This window comes from Harmonia axyridis, chromosome 4, assembly GCF_914767665.1.
Source record: "Harmonia axyridis chromosome 4, icHarAxyr1.1, whole genome shotgun sequence".
Taxonomy (NCBI): Eukaryota; Metazoa; Arthropoda; class Insecta; order Coleoptera; family Coccinellidae; genus Harmonia; species Harmonia axyridis.
The window spans coordinates 34,839,767-34,866,763 of record NC_059504.1 but is presented as its reverse complement, the minus strand read 5'-3'; the positions used below and the strand labels follow the sequence as shown (position 1 = coordinate 34,866,763).

Below are 26,997 nucleotides of genomic sequence, written 5' to 3'. Positions count from 1 at the left end.
GTCCCTCCCTCTAAGTTGATTAGTCTCAATTTAATATTATGATCCAATAATAATTCATCATCTGAATCCATACTTCAATTTTGGATTTATTTTTATATCGTTAAACGACCAAATTTTTCTGTTAAGTTAAAACGATCATTTTGCTGCAAAAACGTCGTTCAGAAGACGGTGCAATTTCCAATCAATGTTTAGGTAAACGGTAAAATTGCCATATAATTTGTCCAACATAATATTAAGATTCATTACAGAATTACATTCCGAGTATCGGAACATTGGAATCTCCGTCAAGTTACCCGGTCTAATACTGACGTGAAAATTAGTGGTGTAACATCACTCTTCATCATTCTTTTTATGTGATACTAGAATACCTATGGAACGGTTCGATATTGCATTTTTGCGATGTTAATTAGTTACGCGGTATTGCATATCTGTACCCAGCTGACTCTTGCAGGCGCGCTTGCAACGTGCGTGGTAGGTAGGAAGTTTCAAATGTAATATAAGATGCACTTGTTTATAAAAATGGAAATAAATCACCAGGATGCCCACACGAATTTAAGCCCATGCTATGTCGACAAAGGGGTTCTATCATATTTTAAATATGTTAATTCGGCCAAATTGCTTGGCACTCGACGACATTTCGTGCTCTTTTAATGGACATATTATTATTTTATTGGAGATGACATTTTCTATTGTACTATTTTGAATTCTGACAGAGGACAGATGCGCTCGCATTCTTCTCCTCTAAGAAGACGTATGTCTAGGGCTTATTGTTGCCGTGGGATGCTAATAGGAGATTATTATCATTTCAACGAGACCCTTTGGAAGCTTTTGACGCTATAAAATATTCATGGAACGCCGCAGCGTCTATTCGTTTCGTCGGTTTATTTTGGTTCATTTTTTGGATTATTATTTTCAATAACAAAGTTTAGGTATCGTAGGCGGAGATAACTTTTTAACACCCTTTAAATATTCAGCTTGGATTTTGTTGTGTCTAATATGGAAACTCTTTATATCAGAATGGCTCACCATTAATTGTCAGAGGCAGTTTAATAATCTGTTATTAACCAAGTTATCAAAGTGCTTGGTTGGTCCACATAGGACTGTTTTGTTTCGAACTGAGTACCTACCAAAAGTGCTATCTTCTTAGCATTTTTCGAAAAATTAGAAAAAATCTACTCATTGCAGGGTTTTTAATTTTGGACATATTTGTCACAATTTGTTAAAGAAATAAATATGTTTAGGTATATATAATATATTACCCTTTTTAAATAATATACTTTTGAAGTATCAAGAACTCGCAGAGATCTAGAGTCTCTTTTCATACTCGTCAGAGGTTACATAGATTTCCCAGATCTTCTTGATCAGTTAAAATTCCACGTTTCTACATTTTATTCTAGATATCAACCTCTTTTCAGGGTCTAAAATTACAGGACGAATTCAAGAGTAAACACCTCGTTTTGTAGAATGTGTCGGATGTATTTTCAAGAGAGATCGATATCTTCAAGTGGCGATTGGACTTACGCAGGTTTTTCCAACTCATACAAACTCTAACCTTCTTAGAGGTCCCACGGAGGAGAAGGATTCATTGAAACAATGAATTGAATAATATTTACTAAGAAGTATGAAAATCTCAGAATCCTTTCATGCTTTCTGTTTTAGAAATCAATAAAACTCTTTGAATAAAGTTGGAATGGAGGAAATAATAAACTTCCCCGTGAAATAAGCAGTATTTTCAGCTAGTTATGCAGTATTTATAGGATACATGTAGCAGTTGAAAGCCTAATGGATTCTGAAAAGGATAAACTGCGAATTAATGACAGATTAATAGTAAAAGAGCAGCAAAACGCAGAGTCTTAAGCTTTGGGCTGAATCCTATGTGAAGGTGAGATTGGATTAATGCCATAAAAGCCATTTTCAGAACATAAAATGATTCGAAATTGTTCATTAAATGCTAATAGGCATTTCATGGGGAAATAATACTAAAGAACTACGTAGGTACATAGTTTCATGGCTTTCACGTAGTTTTTTAAAATTCAGTATTAGACTCTTTTCTCATCAAATGCAAGAGAAACAGTGAAGCAATGCGAGTGGAGATAATTTCACGATTCTTCAAACGTTTAGTGAAATGACCAGAAATTTGGAAGTTCCTAAATGATACCAATTAGCAAACTACCCGGATACAAAGGATAATATTCAGGGTGTTCCAGATTTTAGTGCATAAATTTTGGCATCGGATAGAAGAACTCTTTTCATGAGAAAAAAATCCCTATAAACCTTCGTTTTCGAGATACTGGGTGTTAAAGTTTGAAAAAATATCAGTTTTTTCTTATAACTCTAGTATTATTACATTCATTGTTTCAATTTTAGGTAATGTAATGTTTCGAATTAGGTAAGAGTCTCCTGCTAAACTTATCCAATGGCGTATATATAGGGGTGCGATGATCCTTTTCTCATTGAAAACCACTGTTTCTTTTTTTTTTAAAAGAACTGTTTCATTTCTGAAATCAACAGAGCTTCTTAAAAAAAGAGGTCTTTTGAATTTTTTTTTCATAAAATGTACATGTACAAAAATTAATTCTTCGAACACTCTCTTTGATAATAAATTAAGTACAAAAATTGATGTGGTGTATTGTAATGCTTTCAGATGGCATTTAATTGAACATTTCTGAAAGTCACTCAAACAATAAGAAAATTTTGGAATGTAATAATACTGGAGTTATAAGAAAAAACTCATTTGATCTTCAAACTTTAACACCTAGTATCTCGAAAATGAAACTGTATATTATTTTTATATAGAAATTTTTTTCCATAAAAAGAGTTGTTCTATCCGATGCCAAACTTTATGCACTAAAATCCGGGTTGTTTGCTAATTGGCCTCATTTAGGAACTTCCCAATTTCTGGTAATTCTACTGAACGTTTGAAGAATCGTGAAATTTTTGCTCATTTATTATTGATGAGAAAATTCGAAAAATTAATTTTTGTAGATTTTTGGGGATAGTATTTGCTATCTTGGTAAATTTTCCGTGTGAAACTGAAACTTTTATGATTTTTATAGTTTGATGAGAAAAAATCATGTTTTATATTTTTGAAAAGAGAATAATAGTGATTTTTTTGTTATAGAAATTGTAATGGTTTACATCTTAAAAAACACAAGTTTTTATTATAACTCAAAAACTAATGACAATAAAAAATGAATCATTACACCAGTGAATTATATTAAGAAAAAATGCCTATAGAATGTTTTGGTTTCATTTTTTCAATAATAGAAGAAGTTATGAGAACTTTCCATTTAACGCCATTTTCCAATTTTCCGTTACTATAACTTGAGAACAGTTGAATTCGTGAGTTGTGCGGTTTTCACCAAATCAATTCTCTCGAAAATCAGACCCGAAAATGTGCCATTCTTTTTTTCTGGCTCGAAGAGATTCTGAGATCCTCTCAGTAAAAAACGAATTTGGGACAGCCGATACACATTCATTTGAGTAGTGGAAAAATTAGTAGATAATTTGGAATTTGGGTAAAGGCGATTATAGCTGATTCTCAAAATGTTGTCCGTTCAGATATTTACAATACAACAATAATACAACAAACCATACGATTTTTAAAAATTTGCTATATTAATTTATAGAGTAATTTATGGAAACGTTAAATTGTTATTGTAGCAGTCATAGCCATCTGTGATATTTTAACTTCGGCGAATATTATATAATTTCAGCTATAACTCCGAAATTATGGAATTTAGGTACAAAGAATTATGCATAAAAATATTCAAATATTCAGTGTTTCCTAAGGAATTCGAAATGCAAAAAAAAATTCGGGTGGTCCTTTGAAATAAGATCCATTATTATCCATTCATTCATTATTATTTTGAAAAAAGGAATGATTTGAAATTGCAAGTAAGATAATCACTGAAATTGCAAATAACATAATCACTTATAATATCGCATGAGCCGAGACATGAGCATATAGACAATATTCGATTATACACCGATTCACGAGACGTAGTACGCGAAACATCACGAGAGCGCAGTTCGAGTGGTGTTTCGCGAACTATACCGAGTGAAGAGGTTCGTATAATCGAGATATATTGTCTATGCTCGAATTAGTAATCGTTAAAATTATATAACGAATAATTTCAATAACCATAACCAAAGCATTGCGTTTTGATTAATCAATGACATTTCACTGAGCTTGATTTAAAGTTTTTCGAGGAACGTCCAAGAATGTTACTATGGAAAAATGATCCCAATATGACAGGAGGCAATATCACAAGATCCTTGCACACCAAAATCTTTAAAAATTGTGCGATTCGTTTCCGAGATCATTGAGGCTTTCCATACTTGAAATTCACTCTGTATGTATCTAAATAAATAACGTGTTTTTTTACATTGTAACTGTTTCAAATGTTCTCAAACAACTGGCTCAATAAGTTGGAAATACACACTATTGAAGTAGTGGTAGTTGAAGATGTCAACGTTCAAAACAGACAAGGAACATGAAGAATAAGAAGTTAAAGATTTCGAGGATATCCTCGAAGGTTCAACCATTATCCAATAAAGTCCATCTCAACTCACCTGTTCTATAACCTGCATTGCTGAGGTAAGTTGCGAAAGACCTGGTCTCATAAGTCGTCTGCCAGGTGGTACTCGAACAGTTATCGTTGTTGGTGTATACGTTATGGTTATGGACATACATCCCAGTGAGCAACGACGACCTGGACGGACAGCACATAGGCGTCGTGACGTAGGCATGCCGGAACTCGGCGCCTTGGTACTTCACAGCCTTCAGCGTCTTCGGCATAAAATTCAAAGATCCCAACTCCACATCCTGATCATCAGTCAGTATCAACACTATGTTGGGTTTCTGTGGTCTGGGGCCGTAGCCCCCCACCACTCCGCGCTTCTGTTGCGCTGTCACTGTCGTTAAAAACAGCAAACATAACGAACTAATGGTACGCATAACGGATCACAGGTGTCGAAATTAATCATCAATAAATCACTTTTTGTTTGGATATGCCTTATCAGCTTTTATGACTAGATTTTTGTTAATGGTTTCCCGATTTCGTCCTTGGAGGTTTATCGATGTTTTGGGGTCATAGCAAGTCGATTTATGGGAGGCGCCACTGATAACAGGTTATCAGGCAGAATGTATGTAGTGGCCGAATGATTTACTGCGTCTCATTCTTCAATTGGACTATCTTCAGCTTGCCAGTCTGCCACCCTGAAAAAGAAAAATAATTGTTGTGACTTTTTATACTGAATTTTTTGGTTGAAATAATACATTTCAGACATTTTAATAAAATACAAAAAGTATGAAATAGTTGCATAATATGTTCGACCATTTTCTGTAGGAATTAGGGTTTTTCATCATAAACTTCTTGACTTGAGAGTGTAGCTGCAACTGTTCTAACGTTTATTTCTGTCATCTTATGAATTGTCTCATTTCATTGAATATAATCTCGAAATGAATATTATATCCCTTGATGTTTAATTGTAGGGATTGAAGAAGTGTTCAATTTCAAATCGAATATTTAAATTTTCCTCACTTCGAAATCATTCAGTCACACTTCGAATTGAAAAATATAGTATTAATACCAAAATGTAGGTATACAGCCATACAAGAATTCGAAGTGAAAAAGTAGTATTAATATCACGACACGAGTACAATTGACATTTCTGTTTGATTGTGTAGCCTAATATTTCCGTTGTTTATATCATTAATTGTTGACGGTGGCGATCCATTATTAAAATAACCAATTCTTGATATCTTCTCGGAGGCGAATCTTTTGTGAATTGTTTAAGCCTTCCTATATATTTTGCCTTCTTGTCTTCTTAGTCTGATTTCTAGTGTTTGGCATGAAGCGCAGCACTGTTACTATTGAAAAGACTACACAGTGGATAATAAGGTGCAATGATTCATGGTTCTGGTTATCAGAAAGGGATTTTGGAAATATCTCTGTGTTTTTTATGAGCAGAAGATACGAGAGTTTTGGCAGAGTTTAGGAATAATAGATCATCTCGAAAGATGTCACGTCGAACTTCATGGTACAACTATTTATTGCAGCAGATTATCGCTCCAACAGCTCTCCTTCAACTTCTTCTGTTTTGTCGCCGGATTCATAATTTATATTTTGTCGTGGCTCTTCTCTTAGTGGCATCAAATCTACATTTACCTCGTCATTCATTTGTTTATTGTTGTTTTGGTTTTCATCGCATTCCTGGTTTTCTTCAATTGTGTCTTCATTTTTATTGGGAGTGCTGTTCGGTAACTTCATTTCATATTAAGTTCAATCCCACATCAGGTAGTTCATTTCTTGATATGATCTGGTTCGGACATCTACTCTTTGTTCAGAAACTTGGAGTTCCTATCAAATTCTGTCGGTGGCCGATTTTATCCTCTCTTATTTTTTCACTCCATACTTAAATCGCATTGATTCATTCGTAGAGTTTGTCCATTTCATGCGTCTTCTTGGTAGACCAGCTTGGGTGAGTGCTGGTTAAGGATTCTGCGCAGCACCTTTAGCAATGATGATATTCGAATTATTATTCTCCTAGAATGTTAAATGTCACAGTTGTTGACCTGTGACTCCGTAATATCTGGCTGTCCAAGAGATGTTGTTTCGGTAAACAATCATATGCATATCGATGGAAAGGTGCTGATATACAAATCCTGTGTCCTAACCTAACCTATGGTATCGAGACTCAAGCTGACACAAATAAAACGACGGACATTCTAAGAACAGCGGAAATGAAAACTCTCAGAACCATCGCAGGACAAACATTTAGAGACAGAGTTAGAAACAGCGATATAAGATCTCTTTGTAAAATGGAAGATGAGGCGAGATGAGGGAGGAAGAGAAGAAGATATGGGCGAGACCATGTAGAAAGAATGGACCATAATAGATTAGCATACATCGCTAAGGACGGGAAACCGGCAAACAGAAAGCCAGTAGGGAGAACACCGAAACGATGGAAGGATAGCTGAAGTTCAATCTGCAAGGAAGCCGCATCCCACTGAGTAGACCTTCACAATGAACAGACCTTAAGGTCTAGAAGAAGAGGAAGAATGTTAAATGTGGAGTCGTAGCATCTTGTTCGACAGACTCCCGTCTCTTTAGCACTCCTTCATCGACTTCTCGCATGCTATCATGACTAGCACCTGCTCTTCATTTCTATTCCTCAAAATCAAAAATTCATGGGTTCTTCCGTGTCGTGGACGAGACTTCTTTCGCTTTTTACGATCTGCTGAGTTACGGTAGAATAATTTTTAAGCTGCTTTCCACACGGTTTCGTCCGTAACCCTGGACAGGGACCATTCAACATGTTTCAGCGTCTAGAGTCAGAAAGCACCTGGAATCTGTAGCGGATAGGATTTAGCTCTCCTGATTGGTGAATTGGCTGGGATTTCCTATTGCTACCCTTTATTGTATTGTTATTCATCATATCATTATTTGTTAGTTTAATTTATGATATACATAACATATATTTTGATATAACTCAATTCATTATATTCTAGTTGTTCAATATCTTCTCATATGTAAGGAGATTCGTTAATTCAAGAAACTGAAAAGTATTGAAGGTATCAGAGAATTCGGGTTCATCTAATTCAAAGATCGAGTAATCATAGATTTATGGAGTACAAAATGCGCAATCCAGTACGCTATGATTTCCTCTAAGTACTCTAAACAAAAAAGAGAGCTATAAGGAACCTGACAAAAAAAAATCTGCTGGCTTGCCAGCTTGCCAAGAGAGGCACTCAAAGAAGTAAAATCAAGAGTAAAAAATGGAGTACAAAATTCTCGGGAAATTCATATCGACAGAACAATTTAAAAGTTCATCAATAAGAATTATATCTTGTTACGACATATATTCATTTAATTTTTGTGGATATTAGTAAGAGATATCGCTAGTAGATAGAAATGTAAATACAACGCAATAATCTTCTGTCGGATTCTCCATCAATAAATGAATAGGCAATAAATGCTGAATATATAATCATCAAAAAATGCACAAATTTACATACATATATATGATATTGATATTCGCAGACAATAAAGGCTTCTCCGTAATTGGATATTAGTTTTTCATAACCTAAAAAATCTAATTTATCTCTTCTGAGACCAAAAAAGAGACGTAAGTCAAGTTCGAGATTGCTTTTCCATCCCGACGAATAGAAATCACGTATTATTAAACATGATATTAAAATTTGCAAATGTCCAAAATGATGGATCACTAACATCAACTCTGCATGCATTTCGAGTATAGTGTAGAAGTTATGAACTCGCATATGGCATATAAAATGGGGAATACGGAAGTGATTTTAAGTTTCGGAAGTGTGTCTACAGTTGTGATGGAATAAATTCAATAATATTCTGGGTGAACCGAGGGGGAATATTTGCTGTAGGGAAGTTCCCAATATATCGCGTTCAAGAGGAAAAAATGTTTTAACATAAAGCTGAATAGCATATTGTATATGACTAGAATGGGCCTATCTGAGTACACAAAAAAAAGGAAATTGCCATGGAAGTCGTAAATTTTTCGGTTATTCGTTATATTGAATGAACCACATGCGGAACGTTCCTATTTAATTTTTATTTGAATAAAATAGGGTGTTCCTAAATTGGAGGTACAAACAAAAGTAGAGGATTCCTTGAATAAATTGAAGAAAATAAGCCCTATAAACATGAGCCCCCAAACGCTTTGTTTTCGAGACACAGGGTGCTTCTTGTAGACCCATTTTTATCGAATCATAGCTACAGATCGGGTAAATAAGCACCAAAACTGATAATTAGTTTATTCATCAAGCTCACTAACTATATTTTTATTATTGATTCACATGTCAAAATCTAACATTTTGGTGGTTTCAACTAAACCTTGTTCACATTGAAACGTCAAAATTTGTCATTATTGACAGCTTAAAGTTTCGATGTTTATTGAGAAATGATCACAAACCGATCTAGTGCGCCATCACCCAAGAGAATATCGAACATTTAAATTTTTAAAAATATGTTTCTTAAATACAACTTTTTCTTCAAATTTCATCAGATATTGTTTATATTCATCACTAAACTTGTTTATTTGAGGTAAAAACATTGAAACAATCAAATTTAGATGAAATCACGAGTCCGTCAGGACGGTTTGTTTTCATATGTTTGCCAGATAAACAAGTTTTCGCGAAAAAAAAATTATCGATAAAATTTGAAGCACTTGAGGTATTAACTTTGATAATTTGAAGGTTCATTAGGATTTGGAGAGAATTGTTTGAATCTTTTTTTCTCGGAATCGGTGGCAAATACGACTAAACAACAAGAAGCCAAGAAGCGAAGTACTAGATCAACTTTTTTTTTTAAATCATGCGATGTAAACTATAAATTGAAATATTTATGCCAAATTTCAGTTCTACTCCCAGAATTCATCGGAAAATATGCCTATAAAGGGTGATTCACCTCGGTGGCCTATTAGACGTTTATGGAAAACTGATCATACATATAGGTGATTTTGCGCTGAGAATTTGCATGTTGGGTTTTGAAACAATCTTTCCCCTTAACATATTTTCATATCTCTATAGCTTTCAAATGGCACACCCATTATTGGCTACCTATCAGGTAAAATGATATTTTCTATTATTAGAAAAATTGTAAATTATTAAACGAACTCTGTTTTTGTGAGTGTTATTGTTTATAATGAGATAACTACCAGAACCGATAGAGATAATAGGTATATTTATATATTTTATCGAATCTCTGACGCACTTTCAATTTTCGAATATTACTGTTCATATAGTGAAATTCAGAAACATAACATGCAGAAGCTCAATTGATATTTTTCGGAATTCAACGAACAAATGATCCCTTATTCATAATGTAAAGGAGCTTTCTGATAGACAAGGCCCTCCTCATAAATAACGCTCTCTGTTCACTCTAATCAAACATGTGCATATTCAAGTGGATTCCATTACTCCTAAGAACACTCGCAGTGCTATCTTCGAGTGCTACTTATTGTCGAACGTTCCCAAAAGGCTTCAGGATATGATTAAAAGTACTTGTTGAGATACTAACAAATTATTTCATAATAGAAACGTTAACACGTTAGTAACCTGAACATGTACGGGAGATTATCCATTACCTCAATAAGTCATATTGAACGTTAAATAAAGAGAGGGTTGTTTCTTTCTAGCTCATTTATTAGGTAACTAATAGAAACTCTTGTATTTTGTGATTTTAGTGGGACTGGTCTGATGATGCTCGGACGTTTTTGAACGAAACTATTTACATAATAAATGAGCTAGGAGCTAGGTTTATTTAATAAACAACTTCCTACTTGGACATTATTATTGATATTGAACATTATTTCAGTTTTTATAATTATTATACAATATTGATTATTTTTCATGATCTAGATACCACAATTTTTGAGAAGAAAATGATGGATTTTCAATCATATCACTGTGATACTCAAAATTAAAACTCAACAAATCTTAACCAATTACCCATCGAATTAATTCCCTTGATATGACTCTGATCTGTTTTCAACTATACAATTTCAAGTTTCCTGTAAATTCCCAGTTGAAAGCGTCATGAGAACCATCAGGAGGAAAATTCAAGCAAATATCAAAAAAACATCTAATATTTCAGGGACAACTAGAGATGCATTCAAGTCAAACTAGTTTGATTTCATTCACAAACTTGACTTGAAAATCAAACTTGATTTCAGTATCTGTAAGTTTGGCTTGAAATCAAACTTCTTCAAACAGTTTGAAGTTTGAATAGCATATTGCTTGTGTGAACCTGTAGTCTGCTACTCCGCAAATTAGTTAATGTTCATTTTTAGAAGGATACGTTTGGCTTGTTTCGTTTTTTTAAGTGTGTGTGTTATGTCTGAACTCGAAATTTCTGAATCTTAACTTTTTCATGTAGCTCATGCAGCTCGGAATGTGTACCAGACCATAGTGAGTCTTATTCTGAATATTTCTCCCTGAAAAAGACGAAATTAAAACAAAAAGAAATATACACATTTTTGTTTGTTGCGGCAGAAGATTCTAAAACAATGAAAATTCCAAAGTGCAAAAGTAAGTAAAAATAAAGAACAACAGTATAAAATGCCAATAGTAGAACCAGTTCTTCAACGACATTTGAAGAAGAGCCACAAAAAATTGTATAAAGATAAATTTTCCCAGGACACAACACCTTCTGGATCAAGTAGCATTTGTGATAGTATCATCATAACACGTGGGATCCAAAATTGTCAAAATGGTTTTTGGACGTCACGGTTTTTGGACTTTATTCTCAAAGTTAAAAATATGGGGTTTCTTTTATTTTACTTATAATTGTTATTAGCAGGCGGCTCTAGTGCCAGGTTTTCTTATTCACAGCATTCACTTAATTTTTAAGAAGTACTGAATTTTGAACTTTGCATTTCACGAATTTTAAGAATTTTGAGGTGACATGTTCGAGTTGATTGAAAAAAAGTTTATAATATTTTCCCTTCGTTTTAAATTAATGTAGGTATTTGTTGTACCTACTTACTTTACGCTTCTAAATCCACAACAGTTCTTTCTTAATTTTTTGCGATATCTGATTGAAGGCAATTTTTTTGGAGACGAAAAGAAAAAATTGAGATACCCGAACATAAAATAAAGGTGAATGTGAACATAGTTCCTAGAAATCCAGCAAGACTATCTTAAACCCAGACAAGGTCTACGAGTTCATATTACAAATGAATCTCATATTAATTCTTCCAACCATAAAAATTATGGTACATTATGACCTTGTTCACATGCTTATAACTCAGACAGAAATAATGAAGATTAGTACACTTTCCTCATCTACTCTGAGCTACTGAGTTGAGAATATTAAACTCAAGCTAGATAAACACCTCACCAATATGTTCATGTTATTTTTGCATTTCCGCATAAATTCGGAGCATGTAGGATGTGACGTTTGCAATAAAAGCTGTGCATCTGCAGAGGATCAAGATTTCACGTGCAGATATTAATAGTTTCGCGCCAAACGAATTATTAACGGTGTCAGCTCTTTTGACAGGACGACGTTAATATAGATTTAGCTCAGGTTGTCTCGAAATTAAATTTTCGATTTGGGAAACACGGTCGGGATGAACCTCATATTTGTATTAAATGGACAAGAGGAAATTGAGTTTGAGGTATGGATTTTCAGTAGTTTTAGAGGCTCCGTTCCAAAACTTGACTCTATACAGGGTGTTTCCAAATTGAAGGTACAAGATGTGCCTGCTCTTTTCCTCCAGAACATTTTTTTTGGCAGACCACTTGTAGTTGAAAAAATGTAAAAAAAATCTTTGATCTAGTACTTCACTTTATGGCTTCTTGTTGTTTTTTCGTATCTGCTACCCACTTCGAGGAAAAAATTGTCTCCAAATCCTAAAGAAACTTCAAATTACCATAGAAATATAGTTAGTGGGCTGTGATGCCAGCAAAACGCCTTGTATTCAGAATTCAGGTTGTTCTTGTAGTCTTACTTTTTGTGATGATTATACCAGTTTATTTTTGAATCTTCAATAATCTTCGCCACAAATTTGGTGAAAAAGTACTAAAACTTATAATTAATTTATTCATCGGAACTTAGTAACTGGAACTTCATAATACATAATTTTGTTTTTCCTAGGGATTACTAGAGTAATACACGAATTTCTTTTCAAATTTGCAAACAACCAGTGGTCCACCAAAAATAAGGTCTGGAGGAAAGAAGCAGTCACTGCTCCAGGAAAAATATCACCCTGTATATTGAATTCAAAATTAGCATAGCAAAATTCACACGATTTGATCTTTGTTATTTATAATACAAGTGCAGAAGGCATTGATAAGAATGAGCCTTCTGTACGAGTATTATACATTATTTTCTCTAATTCATTGCATTTTCGTTGAAATTAATGAAATATTTCCATAAATATAATTTAGTGATTTTTGCATTGAGAAATGTTGGTTGGCAGAACTGATTTCTTTAAGGTAAATTGATGAATTGACAGATGAAGCCGTGGCGGAAAGTTCGGAGTACCAACATAGAATAATAAAATATAACTATGAAAACTGTGCGTTTCTGATATATTCTCGCACGATTTTGTTCTACAAGATGTGGAAGAATGAACGGAATAACCACAGAATTAGAGAAAAATATCTTATAAAAGAGAAGGTGGAATGAGCAATATCACCCTGTATTTCAAAAACAAAGTATTTGCATTTTTATGTTTACATTTTCTTAAAATTATCCGAGGAATCTGACATTTCCGTTTATACCTCCAATTTAGGAACAGCCTGCATAAGATGTAGATGCTTTATAATGTTGGAAAAATTTCCTCAAACAATGATAAATTTCTCGCCAATAAAAATTAAAAAAAAAGCACTGATTTAGCGTCAGGGGTATTTATGAAGTGCAGAATTCTCAATAATGTGAACCTTTCGTTAAAAAATATAATGCATTTTTATCTCAGACAACAAATATTGTGTGTACATGACTATCTACCTAACCGGTTTTAATTTATATGATAACTTTAGGTTTTATTTACATACTTTATTTGTGAGATGCGATTTAATTGAAGTCTTATCTTGTTAATTGAGCATCACTATGAAAGTATGAATTATTGATCACTGATGAAGATCTTATGTATAATCATTGCTAAATCAAGTTCTCCTTGAAATATTCTTTCAATTCACGTATCCCTATCATCTACACGAGTACACATCTACTATGGGATATTTTTCGAAAAACTTGACGATAATAATAGAACATATTTATGCAAAATTCTGCATAATATGATTGTAATGTGAATGTAAGCATTGGTTCTTGAAGAATATAATGTTTGTATTTCAGACAACAAACTTTATGTTCATGCAAGGCAATCTCATAACAGGGTTACCTTTGGTCTCTTTAATCGAGGTATTCATTTCATGATTCTGTTTTTATTTCACCTTTCACCCAAATATAAGTTATCCCAATTCACTGTCTACGCTCTACAGTTCATAACATTATGGAGATGATAAAGAGGTATCATCTGCAGCTTCACCCTGGTAGTAGTGGCTCGAGTATAGGACAACATAAATGTAGATTTGCGATGTATACTCATATTTTTCATCCAGAATTCAAATTATTCGATATCTCATCAAAATATAGACAAAGCAAGTACAATTGAAGTAAAACACTTTGAATTTTCTTTGTTCACGAAGTGATTTGTTTCTTTCATATCTTTGAATGGATAAATGAGCATGAAAATGAAAATCTCAACCAGATTGTACGAACCGAACATTATATAAAACTACTGAAATAATTTTCCTATTTATGCACTGTAATTTCACAAAAATTTAAATTTTTTCAGTGAACAGTGTCGGAAAGAGTGTCAAAGAAATTCACCTAATTGTTAAATGTAAAATTCTTCGAACTTACAGCAATTTTCTCTGTATTATTGAAATTCTTTGAAATATTTCCTACTCAACTTAATACAGTACAAACAAATTCTCCTGGTGAACTTTTCACAAAAGGGATTGAAATGTACAGGTGATTGCTTGAATAATATAGAAATATTACCTAAGTAATTGCTGTAATTTCATAAAATATTCTAATTATACAATCAAAAGCTTATAGTAACGCTAATAATTATGTTGAAGAACTTCAAAATGGCTTTTCCAGTGTATATAGCTTTGTATATTTCACATACGTAAAAAAAACTGATTGATGAAATGCAAAATTATTCATGATTTGTGAAAAGGTTTGTATTTATTCAATCCCACACATAAGCTGTGAAATATTTCAGAAGGGAGTTTTGAACGATTTCCAAAAATAATAATTCAAAAAATGGAAAGCAAACTTTTCCATGTTTATTTACATTCACAAAATGTTCCAGAACCGGAGGTATTGATGTACCGGAAAGTACATGCTACTGCTATTTATATCTAATGCCGAAAACCGATTTTCAGGGATTGGGATTCCCAAATCCCTCTTCGGAAAGTGCTTTGGCGGGTAGAGCTCTCTATTTCTATTTTAATTCCATGAACCCCAATAGCCCTTACTCTTCAGCTTGGATCTCGGTTCAATTCCATTTTGATTAGCCGTCGATCCATTACATTTTTATTTACTACACCATTTAAGTAGTTGGATATATTTCATTAACGAAATTGATGTGACTCGTAAAAGTAACAAATGGTAATATGCTCCTTGTTTTTCGTTCAGTGAAAGGCTAATAAAATAACTCTTTTTGAAGTTTTGAGATGCACGGTCAACTATAAGCTTTTTTCTAGGTGAATAACGAAGTTTAATAAATTTGCATAATATGTCTCGGTCGAATAAAAGTTCATTTTTTTGTTGGAATTATTTATCTTATCAATTTCTAATTGCTTGTTTTTTTTATTGTATAATGTTTGTAATTTATTATTATCATTTTATACATTGAAAAAGGGTTCTACCCTAATTGTAACTGTGATAAGAATCACAATAAAAAGTTTTTAGTATCTAAACAATCATCCCAAATAATCAAATACATAACAAATTCCAAGTTCATAATGATCTATGGCTTCCCTAGACATCTGCACATCAAAGTTTTTCCAATCGTAAGATATACCTAGTATTTTAACCTTATAAATTACCTATTATATAAGAAAAAATCAGCATAAACTAACTTTTTCCATTCCATTTGGTGAACGAAGTAGTATTTATGATATCTACAATAAATGAGCTATCGCAATTTCTTTGACGATAAATATCGAATATTTTTCTCATGATTTCTATTTCATTTTCGACAATAATAAAGAATTCATCTTGCAACAACCAGGTCTGGCCAGTATTTCAATAACGTGTAATTGAAATAAAAATACGATTTTTTATTTGTATTTCAATTATGTTTTCAGGAGATTACGTTTTCAGGAGATTTACGTTTTCAGGAGATCCTTGGGAATATCTCGTAGAGACCGAGTAAGAAATGAAGAAGTGAAGCTCCGAATGGGTGTGAAGGATCTTTGACAACGGACATTGAAAGAAGGCAACTGATTTGGTACGGACACATCCAGAGAATGCCTAGCACGAGAATACCTAAAAGAACTATGGAGTGGATACCAGCAGGACGAAGGAAAAGAGGAAGACCGAGGAAGACCTGGAAGGAAGGAATATTGAGAGCGATGAGTGAAAGAAACCTTACTGAAGATCAATGCAGTGATCGTCTGACGTGGAAATTAGGCATCGGACAACGTCGAAAGACGTTTTGAACCCGATATATATATATATATATATATATATATATTTCAATTATGTACCTACTTCTTGACAATTTGTTATTACAGAAAGGTTTATGTACTATTTTCTTAAAAAGCTAAATATATTTGTTCCAAATAAAAAAGGTTTATGTACTATTTTCTTAAAACGCGACATATATTTGTTCCAATGTTTTTTGAATACACGAGTATTTTGTGATTTTTTTGTAAATGAATATCATATAAATCATAAAAATAAAAAAACGTTTTAGAATTTTTCGATTTCTCGAACAGAAATCAAGGTAGATAAAGTTCAATATTTCAAAAAGGCCAGTTTTCAGAAATGCCCTCATTGTAACTCGAGACCGAGTTAATGAGATATCTATGATCTGCTTTCTGATATCTTATTAATCGGGGGTCCTTGAAGATTTTTTCTCATAGTCTTATAGTTCTCGGAGGTGCTTTCAGTGAACTTAAGAGCGGTCGAAAAGTTATGGAAAATGTTATACGCTCCAATTAAATTAAAGAAATGGTGACTGAATTGTTCATTATGTCTGATATAGCCATTGAGCATCTCGCAGTGCCGCTAGCTATGACTTTTTTGCAACAACTCAATCATATGATGGCCATAAAAAAAATTCGAGAGAATTACTGACTTAGTGTCAGGTGTTCTTTTCAGAGCTCGTTCAGTCATGCACATTCCATATTATATCGGAGATCCAGGAACTGTTATAAATGAGATAAACCATCTCCGTAGCCGGTTGAGAGCCGACTATGCCATAGGGGTCTGGATTCGCGTTTCAGGTAGGTAGGTCATGGGTGTTGTGCTTCGTTTATGAGCACAAATATCGATCAAAATAAATATAGATTTGAATTGAATTGTTTGTTGTATCGAAGGGCCACCGGCCGAGCACATTGTTGAGGGAAATGAAAGAAATATTATATCCGATATGATTTATTATGATGTCAAAAAATTGACAACATTGAGTCTATTCCTTCAGAATAATATATCTTTTATGATATGAATTTCCAATTATGAAAATGACAAAATTAATAATCAACCAAAGAAAAAATTCAAAATAACTAAAATGTACAAATTGAGTAAACGGTTAAGAAATTGAATAATTAAATAAACATAAAGACAGGCGTACATTGCGGAATTTTTGTATTAAAAATACAATTTTTCCCCATCAGTGCCTTATAGTTCAAAAAATTAATGAATTTACTATTTCTTTTTCGATATTCATATTGAATATCCTCCATCAAGTAGACTCATTGAATCTTTATAATTATTATGATGTCGTTGTTGTTGATTATTTGACCTAGATGAGAAGTTTAGATTAAACGATATTCCTGAAATACAGCATGAATATTCAAATGATCATTCATATGCAAACTAAATTTCAAACTAGCCCTATCTTTTATACGGAAAAACAGCGTGTAAGTAAATAAGTGCGAGGTGATTCTGCATGAAAAAAATGATGAGATTATGCTATAGAACTTTGTCCGCAAATGCTTCGTTTTCCGAGATTGAAGTTTCACTTAAAAAATTACTATTTATTTATTGCTTTGAAACTGGTCGAGATATGAAAATAAAATTTGGTGGGTTTCACGAGGTAATTATTACTCATTTTCTAACATGCAATTAAGAATTTTATGCTCATCATTGGCGCGCCTACGAGCAATGATCTTATATTTTTTTAAGGACAAAATGGTACGCCACTGAAATATTTCAAACTAACAAATATTGTTGAATTCTTTGTTCATTTCCTAACAGAAAATCGTTCCTGCCTTGTTTCGTTTGTGGCCCCGTTTTTATGCAAATAAATAAAACATCTCAACGCGTATTTTTCATTTCTTTATACATTATCCAAAAGGGACGTTCTCACAAAATTCAGAAATGATTTCAGTTTGAAATATCTTAATGGCATACTATTTTTGCTTTCGAAAAAATTGAGAATAGGTTATAAATGTATGTCGGAATATGAATCGTTTTCGAACAAAAGTTACATAGCAAAACTGACATTATTTTTCATGCAGAACCACTCCCTGAAGTTTTTCGCACTAACACCCTGTATAGGTAATTTTTATCGATATATTCTTCTTGAATTTTCCCGAATAATAATGATAACAGTAATAATAATCATCTTTATTCTCTAGCATCTTCACACGTCTATGAAAATGAAACAGAATAGTGTCAACAGTAGTACTGGTAACGCAATCTACTGGAGATTTTGCAAATAGGTAGGTATACGTCTACACACCAAATACAACTTGGTTGGATCTGTCGTCATTGAAATTAAGATTTGAACGTTCTATGATTCTGATGAATCAGTCAACAACAAATTTTTCACGAAGTTTGATATTGTTGTATTATATCACCACGAACAATCTCGATCTATTGTCCCTGAAATAATGAGAATTATCTTCCTATATTCCTCTTGAATTTTCTATAGTCCTGGTAAGGCGATCGACAAGAGATTTTGAAAGAGGCTCGGTTCCCACGATGTTCTTCTGAACATTCGTGACAATAAGAACATAAAAAAGTTGTAAATATACGGTTAGACCCGAAATTTCAAATCGGTTGGATCTGTTGCCATTGATTTATTATTTTTTTCATTTCTATGATTTTGATGAAACAACAGACAAAAAATTTCAACTCGATCAGATCATTGATGAATTGATAATTGTATATGAATTCTTTCCGAAATTTGTCTGGTTCTGTTGACTTGATCAAAATTAAATTCAGCCAGAAGCTTAAAGTACTTCTTCTGCATCTGAGTGCAGAATTTTTCAAATGATTGGAAAAACAAAATTTCGAACCGTCTAATTTTGCGGAAACCCAATTCGGATTTTTTCTATTGACGTACGTACCTACGTCAAAGCTACATTTGAAATTTGACGCTACTCTGAAAATTTCAAGTCTCTATTTTTTCTGTTCGAGAGTTATCTTGTTTTCGGTAGGACGGACATAATTGAATATAATGGCGGATTCATCATCAGAGAGTTGAATTTCATCGTTTGAGAACAAACCCGGCTCAAAATTTGAAAAATTTAGACATACTTATGAAATTATATTCTAGAACTCGTCATATTTGAAGAAAATTTCACGGAAACCATTGTATAATACTTAACTGAAGTTTTAGTAACCACAGTCTAATCTACATAATATTTAAAAGCGTTCAACGAATCGTTTCTTCTGCTTATCTTCACTTAGGAGCAAATGTTGAATAACTTATGAAACTCAATACCTACTAAGGATTCATTCATCAACTTCAACTAGTTTTTCAAACCGAATCAAAAGTCAAAATTTTTGTCAAAAAACTTGCCAAATTACGTAGGTATCACTTGATCCCTATTATGCTTGGGGAGGTTGTTCTGATATAGAACGGATCTTTGTAATGCAAAAGTCCACTATAAGAATAATTATAAAAATATACCTATAATTCAAGAACCTTAAAGAGGTCACCATCCTGTTTAAGGGGATGATTGTACATCCATATCAAAAATTTCTCGACATTTTCCGGAAAACCCCATTCCATGGAAATATCTGGTTGAACTCTTTCATGTGGGCAACCCTGTAGATTTCGTCCACATCCTTGAAAAATGTGCAAATTCACCAAATTATATTACTAGCATCACATGAATAGTGTGGAAGCACTCGAGAGTATTTAACATTTATATGCAGTGCTCCCCCATAGCAACTGAAGACTTCACAACATTGATATTAATTTGTTTACGTTCGAACGTAATTTCCAAGAATATTGTCTGGATATTTCCATCCAAGTAGACACCAAAATCGACTAGATTTTTCACGATACGAATGGAAAACACGTGTGATAAAATATTCGTGCACTTTGATGAAATAAATCGATATCATCACCGCAGTCTCGAAATTACAACACATTTACTGCCTTAATCGTTTTATTCAACTGTGACCTTTCCATGTAAAGAGAAGCGACATAAATAAACGAAAGTTAAGTTAGTCTTATAGAGCTTTTGGCCAATATGCATTCACACTGTTCTTCGTGTCAAAGGCTAGGTACATTTGTCTAAAAATATTTCAGAGGAAAGAATAAATACTTATAAACACACTGCAAATTTTGTACAAATGTTAGGTTTTTCTTTTTTTCTCAAAAACCCAAATATTTTTCAATAAAAATCTACTTCGTAGGAGTCTTTTCAAGGCGAATATTTTGTCCAGATTTTTGTTTGGATCAGAGAAGAAAATTTACTGATATAACCTCGCCAATGAATGTTGTGCTCTAATTGTACACCAATTGAATTTTATAAGGGTACAGCTTTATATATTTGTGAAAAATGCGGTGTAGCGATGCTCTATGCACATTCAATGCACTTGCACGCCTCCGAGTGGAGAGGTCGGGATCATCACGAACAGGCTAATTTACATGTTCCACGTTCTCAATAACTTCGGGTGTCCGACTTTTGGTTTGTGAGTATTGACCTCTTCAAGCTTTTTTTTCACCCATTTCCGGTGGAAAAGAAATATGTGGCGTTCAAGTGACGGAATCCTTGGATATTGGAGAAATTCCATCGCGTAATGGTCGCCGAATTACCATTGTTTTTTTAAATTCGCGTACGCACAATGCTCGATCCGCTCCCGAGAAATGCTCCATACCGACTTAATTCCCAAGAGCCAGGTTACCGATTGACATATTCCCCACGCCCACCTGATTATTTGCGTTCACACGTTCAAATCTAAATTTTCTTTTGGAACACTTTGTATAATAGCACATATCGAAAGTGAAATATGCATTTATTATTGTCCATCGGTGGCCACTACTTTCTATCATCTTTCGGGCAGCGTACGAATCTCGCGTTGAAAAAACTGGTCATTTTTTAAAGCGATCTACGAATCTATTCAATTTTTCACATCTTTATAAGACCGGAAATGTTGGTTAGTCAGACCGTGTGCCATTTATCGGAACAAGTGATAGTCCGCAGAAGCAACTTCTGGAGAATACGGCGGGTGGGGTAGGACTTCCCATTTCAACGTATATATCTGGACCACTTTCACAACATGGGGTCGAGCATTGGCATGCTGTAAAATCTCTTCATCATATCTCTTGTTGTATCACTCCCAATGATCCTACCAATTCTTATTGCGTTTGACACGAGTCTTGATCAAGTAATGCCTCCAATTATGCATCTTCAAAAACCATCCCTCTTCCACCGTCTTCGACGTCAAAATCACCGTTCTTGATGCGTTTAAACCACTTTCGGCATGTTCTTTCACTAATAGCGGCCTAAGCATAAGTGTTAGAGAGCATTCGATCAGCTTCAGCCACAGATCCTATCATATTGAAGCAGAAAATTAAAACCTCCAAATGACGAGAATTTGGCTCGTAAGCTAACATGTTTAATCGAGAATAACTTTATGATGCTGACACAAATCGACTAATATTTTGATGGCGTTATGTTTACAAATACCTGAGCTTATTGTATGACATCTACATTGTTTATTTCGACTACCACTAACCGATACAGTCATCTATTGCAAAAACGGCGGAAGCAAAGTTGTAGACCTAATATATTTTCCTTTCTTCAAGAAAATTGTACCAAAAAAGTGCTAAATGTTATTGTGTTGGAATTTCACGTGATTTATATGTTTTAATGATATGTCTCTCTTCAGGTTGATTGAATAACTTCTGTTATATCTTCAGATTTGTGTATAAGGTTCTGCAAAATTACGCGAATAAAAGAATTGAGACAAGTGCCTTTCTATTTTTTTGGAAGTATATTTTTGAATCCGAAAAGCATGACTAATAATTTAAGATGTAGAGAGTAGTGAAAGTTCACATTCGCATTTAATTTTCCCAGGCCCTCCCAAAGAACCGCCGTAGCTGCAGATCTTTAAAAACAAAAAACTGTAGACTATAGTTGACAAAGACTCAATGCACAATTATCACGACAAGCCAGTCATTGTATCAATAATCCGATAGACTCGTTCTCTGAAACCTCACTGAAATCAACAATGCGATTCTCTCCTTTCTCAAAAACCGCCCCATTAATATAGTTCAATGCCGTCTGCGATCTCCGTCTACAATATACTCGATGTTTCGCTGGAATCGAACCAATAGAACTGATAAATATATGAGACTCAATGTGTGGCTCAATTAGCATTTCAATTAATTCCAGTCGAGGGTCAGGGTTGTACTCTTATGAATGCAACGCCGATAACTCTTCTATCCATAAAAGCAGAAATGGGATTTCTTATAAATCGGTATTATCTGAAACGTAAAAATGGAACGAGTTTGTGCCTAATTGCTCTTCGGAATTTATGGGAGACTTTCTCGAACTTTTTTAATCCTTCCAGTGTCGTTCTGCTTATCAGTAATTGGTTATCGTTACTTCAGGTCAACGATTCATGGGAACAAAATGTTCTTAGTATAGATACGTCCGGAGGGGTTTTAGCGCCTTGAATATTGTGAATTTGATCATTTATGATACGAATTTTAAAAATATAACCTCAAAAATTAAAACTTGCCAACTGGTAAGGACGGATTTGACATAATTTTTCATTAATTTAATCACTTTAATAACACTGCGCAACAAAAATTAACGCACATTATGGAAATCTCAAATTTATTCTACAACTGAAGGTGTTCTCAATGATAATTATTTTTATCAGAATTATGCATGCATATGTTATCCACTTTCAATGTTTTTCTTCAAAACAGATGTTTTTTTCCAGCAGGAATAAAAAAAGATGAGATTATCAGATTTTGAATGTATTGGCTCCATTCTGAAATCAGTTGTTCTCGATCAATTCTAGAGATCAATAGTTTTTCTTTCGTTTGATTTTCTATACTCGATCGCTATGCAATGCGAAACACGCAATTTGACCCAAGAGGAATTTGCCCAATCGGTAGTTTTGCGAGAAGAAGGGTGGACATACACAAGAATTGCAAAAAGGTTTGGAGTTTCCCATACAAGTGTGTCCAGAATGTTGCAGCGATTCAGGTAGACCACAGGTAACAACTGCCATTCAAGAACGTTACTTGAGAGTTTCTTCGTTGAGACAACGGTTTGCAACCGCTCGCCTCCTTCAAAATCAGCTTGAGCAAACTCATGGGGTGCAAATTTGCACTCAGACAATAAGAAATAGCTTCAGAGAATATGATTTAAGACCTCGTGTCGCGGCAAGAGGCCCAGCTCTTACCCCAGCTTTTCGAAGGGCACGTTTGGATTTTGCGAGAGAGCATATCCATTGGAAAGAGGCTGATTGGGAAAGAGTTCTCTTCACACATGAGTCTAGATTCTGCCTCTACCATTGTGATCGACGTTCCCTTGTATACAGACGTCCACATGAAAGATATGCTCAGTGCAATTTCCTGAATACTACTGGTTTCGGGAGAGGATCGATTATGGTATGGGGTGGAATATCTTTGACTGCTCGTACAGACCTAGTGGTCATTGATAATGGAGCTATGAATGCTGATAGGTATATAAGGAACATTCTTGAAGAGCATGCAGTGCCATTTGCCCCATACATTGGTGAAAATTTCATTTTTATGGACGATAATGCCAGACCACATCGTGCGCGCATCGTTCAGGAGTACCTTGAAGAGGTTGAAGTCTCTCGAATGGAATGGCCAGCAAGAAGTCCAGATCTCAATCCGATTGAGCAGGTTTGGGACAACCTCAATAGAAGGCTGAGAAGTTCAGAAAATCATCCAGCTACTCTTAATGACATAGGAATCATCTCAGAGAAATCTGGGAAGGATTAGATCAGAACATTTTAAGATCACTCATTTTGAGTATGAACCGTCGTTGCCGAGCTGTAATTAACGCAAGGGGTGGAAATACTAAGTATTAAATCACTTATCAGCATTCCAGTATTTTGAAAATTGTTTATTTCTCTTCTTTCACATAAGATTCGGTGAAATCCTGAATTTTTCTTCCATTTAATGTGTCTTGTTTCGTTCAAAACCTTTCCCGAGAGAACATAAAAGAGTCAATGTAGAGTTAACTTTCATTAAAATTGAGATTTTCAGAATGTGCGTTAATTTTTTTGCCCAGTGTATTTCACTATTAAAATATCATGACTTTCAATACATCGATAAAGAGCGTTTGTTGTGTCAAACCTAAAATTTTTGTTTCAAAATCTATAATCGATCTCATTTCCATTTTAAGAAGATTAAAATGTTTAGCTACTGTTGCTTGTATAAAATTCCATCAATAATAGCGAGGGGTTTTCATTTTATAGAATCCGTAGAGTTTGCGAAACCCCAGAATATCTGAAGATGTAAATCAGAAGATCACCTATTGCTCGATGAGGTAAATGGTGATTTAACATTTTAGACTTTTTTCTTTGGATCCACGTGAAATATAAGGTATATATCATTGCTCCCCAATCGAAAGATGAAATTCGTGAAGTTATCGAAAACAGCCGTAAATGTGCGAATTGGTCATTTAAGAATCACTTCTTCAAATATGTTTAGTAGTTTGTGTGCAGAAAATTTTATTATAATCATTCTAAGCATAAACATTTCATATTTCCGCAACGGTTCATTTTATGGCAAAAACGAAGAAGACAAGATGTTTCTAGTTGTGTATGAATATTCTACGAAGGAAAATCTATATTCCTCATCTCTAATTGTCCTTGAAATGACCTTTAAATCAAAGACTGAGAAACTTTCTTTGAACCATTTTTTGATTTAGGTTCTTCCAAAAGAGTTATTTCAGTGGATATTGCGTCTCCCTGTATATTTATTGTTTTCTCTTATTTTATTTGGTCTCTGTAAACTCATAGAGTTCAAATTCTAATAGTTATTCATCAAAAATTCAAAAACGAGTCACGATGTTTAGAGTTTTTGAATGAACAAGAGTTAGGATAAACCTCGGGATAAGCTTTCTGAACAAGTATTTTACATTATTTTCTCCAATTCACTGATTTTTCTTATTGAAATAAATGGAATATTTCCATGAAAATCGTTTAGTGATATTTGCGTTGAAAAATGTGGGTTGGCAGAACAGTTTTCTGCATCATATATTTGACAGGATTTATCTATTAAGATAAATCCGTGACAGGCGAGTTCCAGTACCAACATAAAATAATGAAATATAAAAATGAAATCTGTGTGAAACTAAGAGAATTAGAGAAATATTGTATAGTAAAAATTTCTATGTAAATTTAATCACTGTAATTTGAACTTCATCATTTAATAAAAATACACCGAATATAACATATGATATTCCTAAAATTACGTAAACCTAATCAATTGTTTTTCAACGAAGAATGAGTGACTCATAATCAGGGGGAATGCTATCAATCTCGCTATTTCCTTCAGTACTTCACCTATGTTCTAATGAATCACTTAAATTTTTCACCCTAAAATTGGGGTAGCGTTGCAAATACTGAAATTCCAGTGAGTCAACACCCTATCAAATAGTTCATGTGTTATTATGAAAGTAATAGATAGAGATTTTTCACTTCTTATCTATATTGAAAGACAAAAATATTGTCTAAGAAAAATGTGTTTAATTCATTTTACTTTGTGAAAATTAATTTTACAAATGACAAATAATGCTGAACATCAATTTCAACAATATTTTCTTTCTTTCTTTTTGGGCTTTACTAGATTTGCATATCATAAAGTGTTGTTTTGTTGGATCAGTATTTTAGATCTTGAACTTGTTTTCTTTTTGAGGAGAGATGCATTTCCTAGCATGTTCCCAGATTTTTGCCACCTGATGAAAAAGAAGAAAAAAAACTTATATTTTTGAAATCTGAAGTTGTATTGATATTATGAAGGTTATTCCTGTAGTTATTCAGTTGTTTTCTGTAAGAGGTATGTAATTATTATCGATCAACCAAATCTAGGTGGAATTTGGGGTCATTAAAAATTCATTGCCCTATTAAACTGAATTCCATGTATATAAGCATGAATATTCAACCGAAAAATTGGGAATTTAGATGAATAATCTATTGGCGACAAAGTACAAAGAGAGCTATTTCTTTTATGTGTATCATAACAAAAAGAAAGAAACTCAAGGTTTGCCATTACCAGTAAGTATAACAATAAATAAGTAGTAAAAGTCAGACTAGACCTGTGTTAGGTTCAAGATGTAACCACCAAGTACATTTTTCAATACTGTTCTTCAGAAGGCAGAAAGAAGAAGTGATTTTAAATTTTCATCAACCAGAATGAGTTCGGATTTGAACTGAGCTAAAATAAAACTAATGAAAGGTGTTTCAATAGTTATTTTTGCAGTCTTCAAATTAGATTTATAGTCATATACTTTTTATAGATACAGTTAAATGAAAAATCATCTCATAAAATTTGGAAAACGGGTGGTGTTTGGGAAGAGTATTTCTCTAATTCTGTGGTTATTCCGTTCATTCTTCCACATCTTGTAGAACAAAATCGTGCGAGAATATATCAGAAACGCACAGTTTTCATGGTTATATTTTATTATTCTATGTTGGTACTCTGAACTTTCCGCCACGGCTTTATCTGTCAATTCATCAATTTGCCTTAAAGAAATCAGTTCTGCCAACCAACATTTTTCAATGCAAAAATCACTAAAATATATTTAGGGAAATATTTCATTAATTTCAATGAAAATGCAATGAATTAGAGAAAATAATGTATAATACTCGTACAGAAGGCTCATTCTACCACTCGTTCATTCCAAAACTCGCCACTTCGTGGCTCGTTTTTGAATTTTGAACTCGTGGAAGAATATCAATGCCTTCTGCACTTGTATTATAAATAACTATTCTTTCAACAATTTAAATGTTCAATAATCTCTTTGGTTATGGC

General features: G+C 33.6%; 1 protein-coding gene across 2 annotated transcripts in view; it reads right to left on the bottom strand.

Moving 5' to 3' along the window:
* LOC123677732 (extracellular sulfatase SULF-1 homolog) overlaps positions 1 to 26,997 on the bottom strand; it is an 84,790-nt gene that overhangs the window by 53,385 nt on the left and 4,408 nt on the right. For both annotated transcript variants that reach the window (XM_045614424.1, XM_045614423.1), the window contains one exon: positions 4,576 to 5,221. In XM_045614424.1, coding sequence (XP_045470380.1) covers positions 4,576 to 4,960 — 385 coding nt within the window. In that variant the 5' untranslated portion in view covers positions 4,961 to 5,221. The remainder of the gene's footprint in view (positions 1 to 4,575; positions 5,222 to 26,997) is intronic.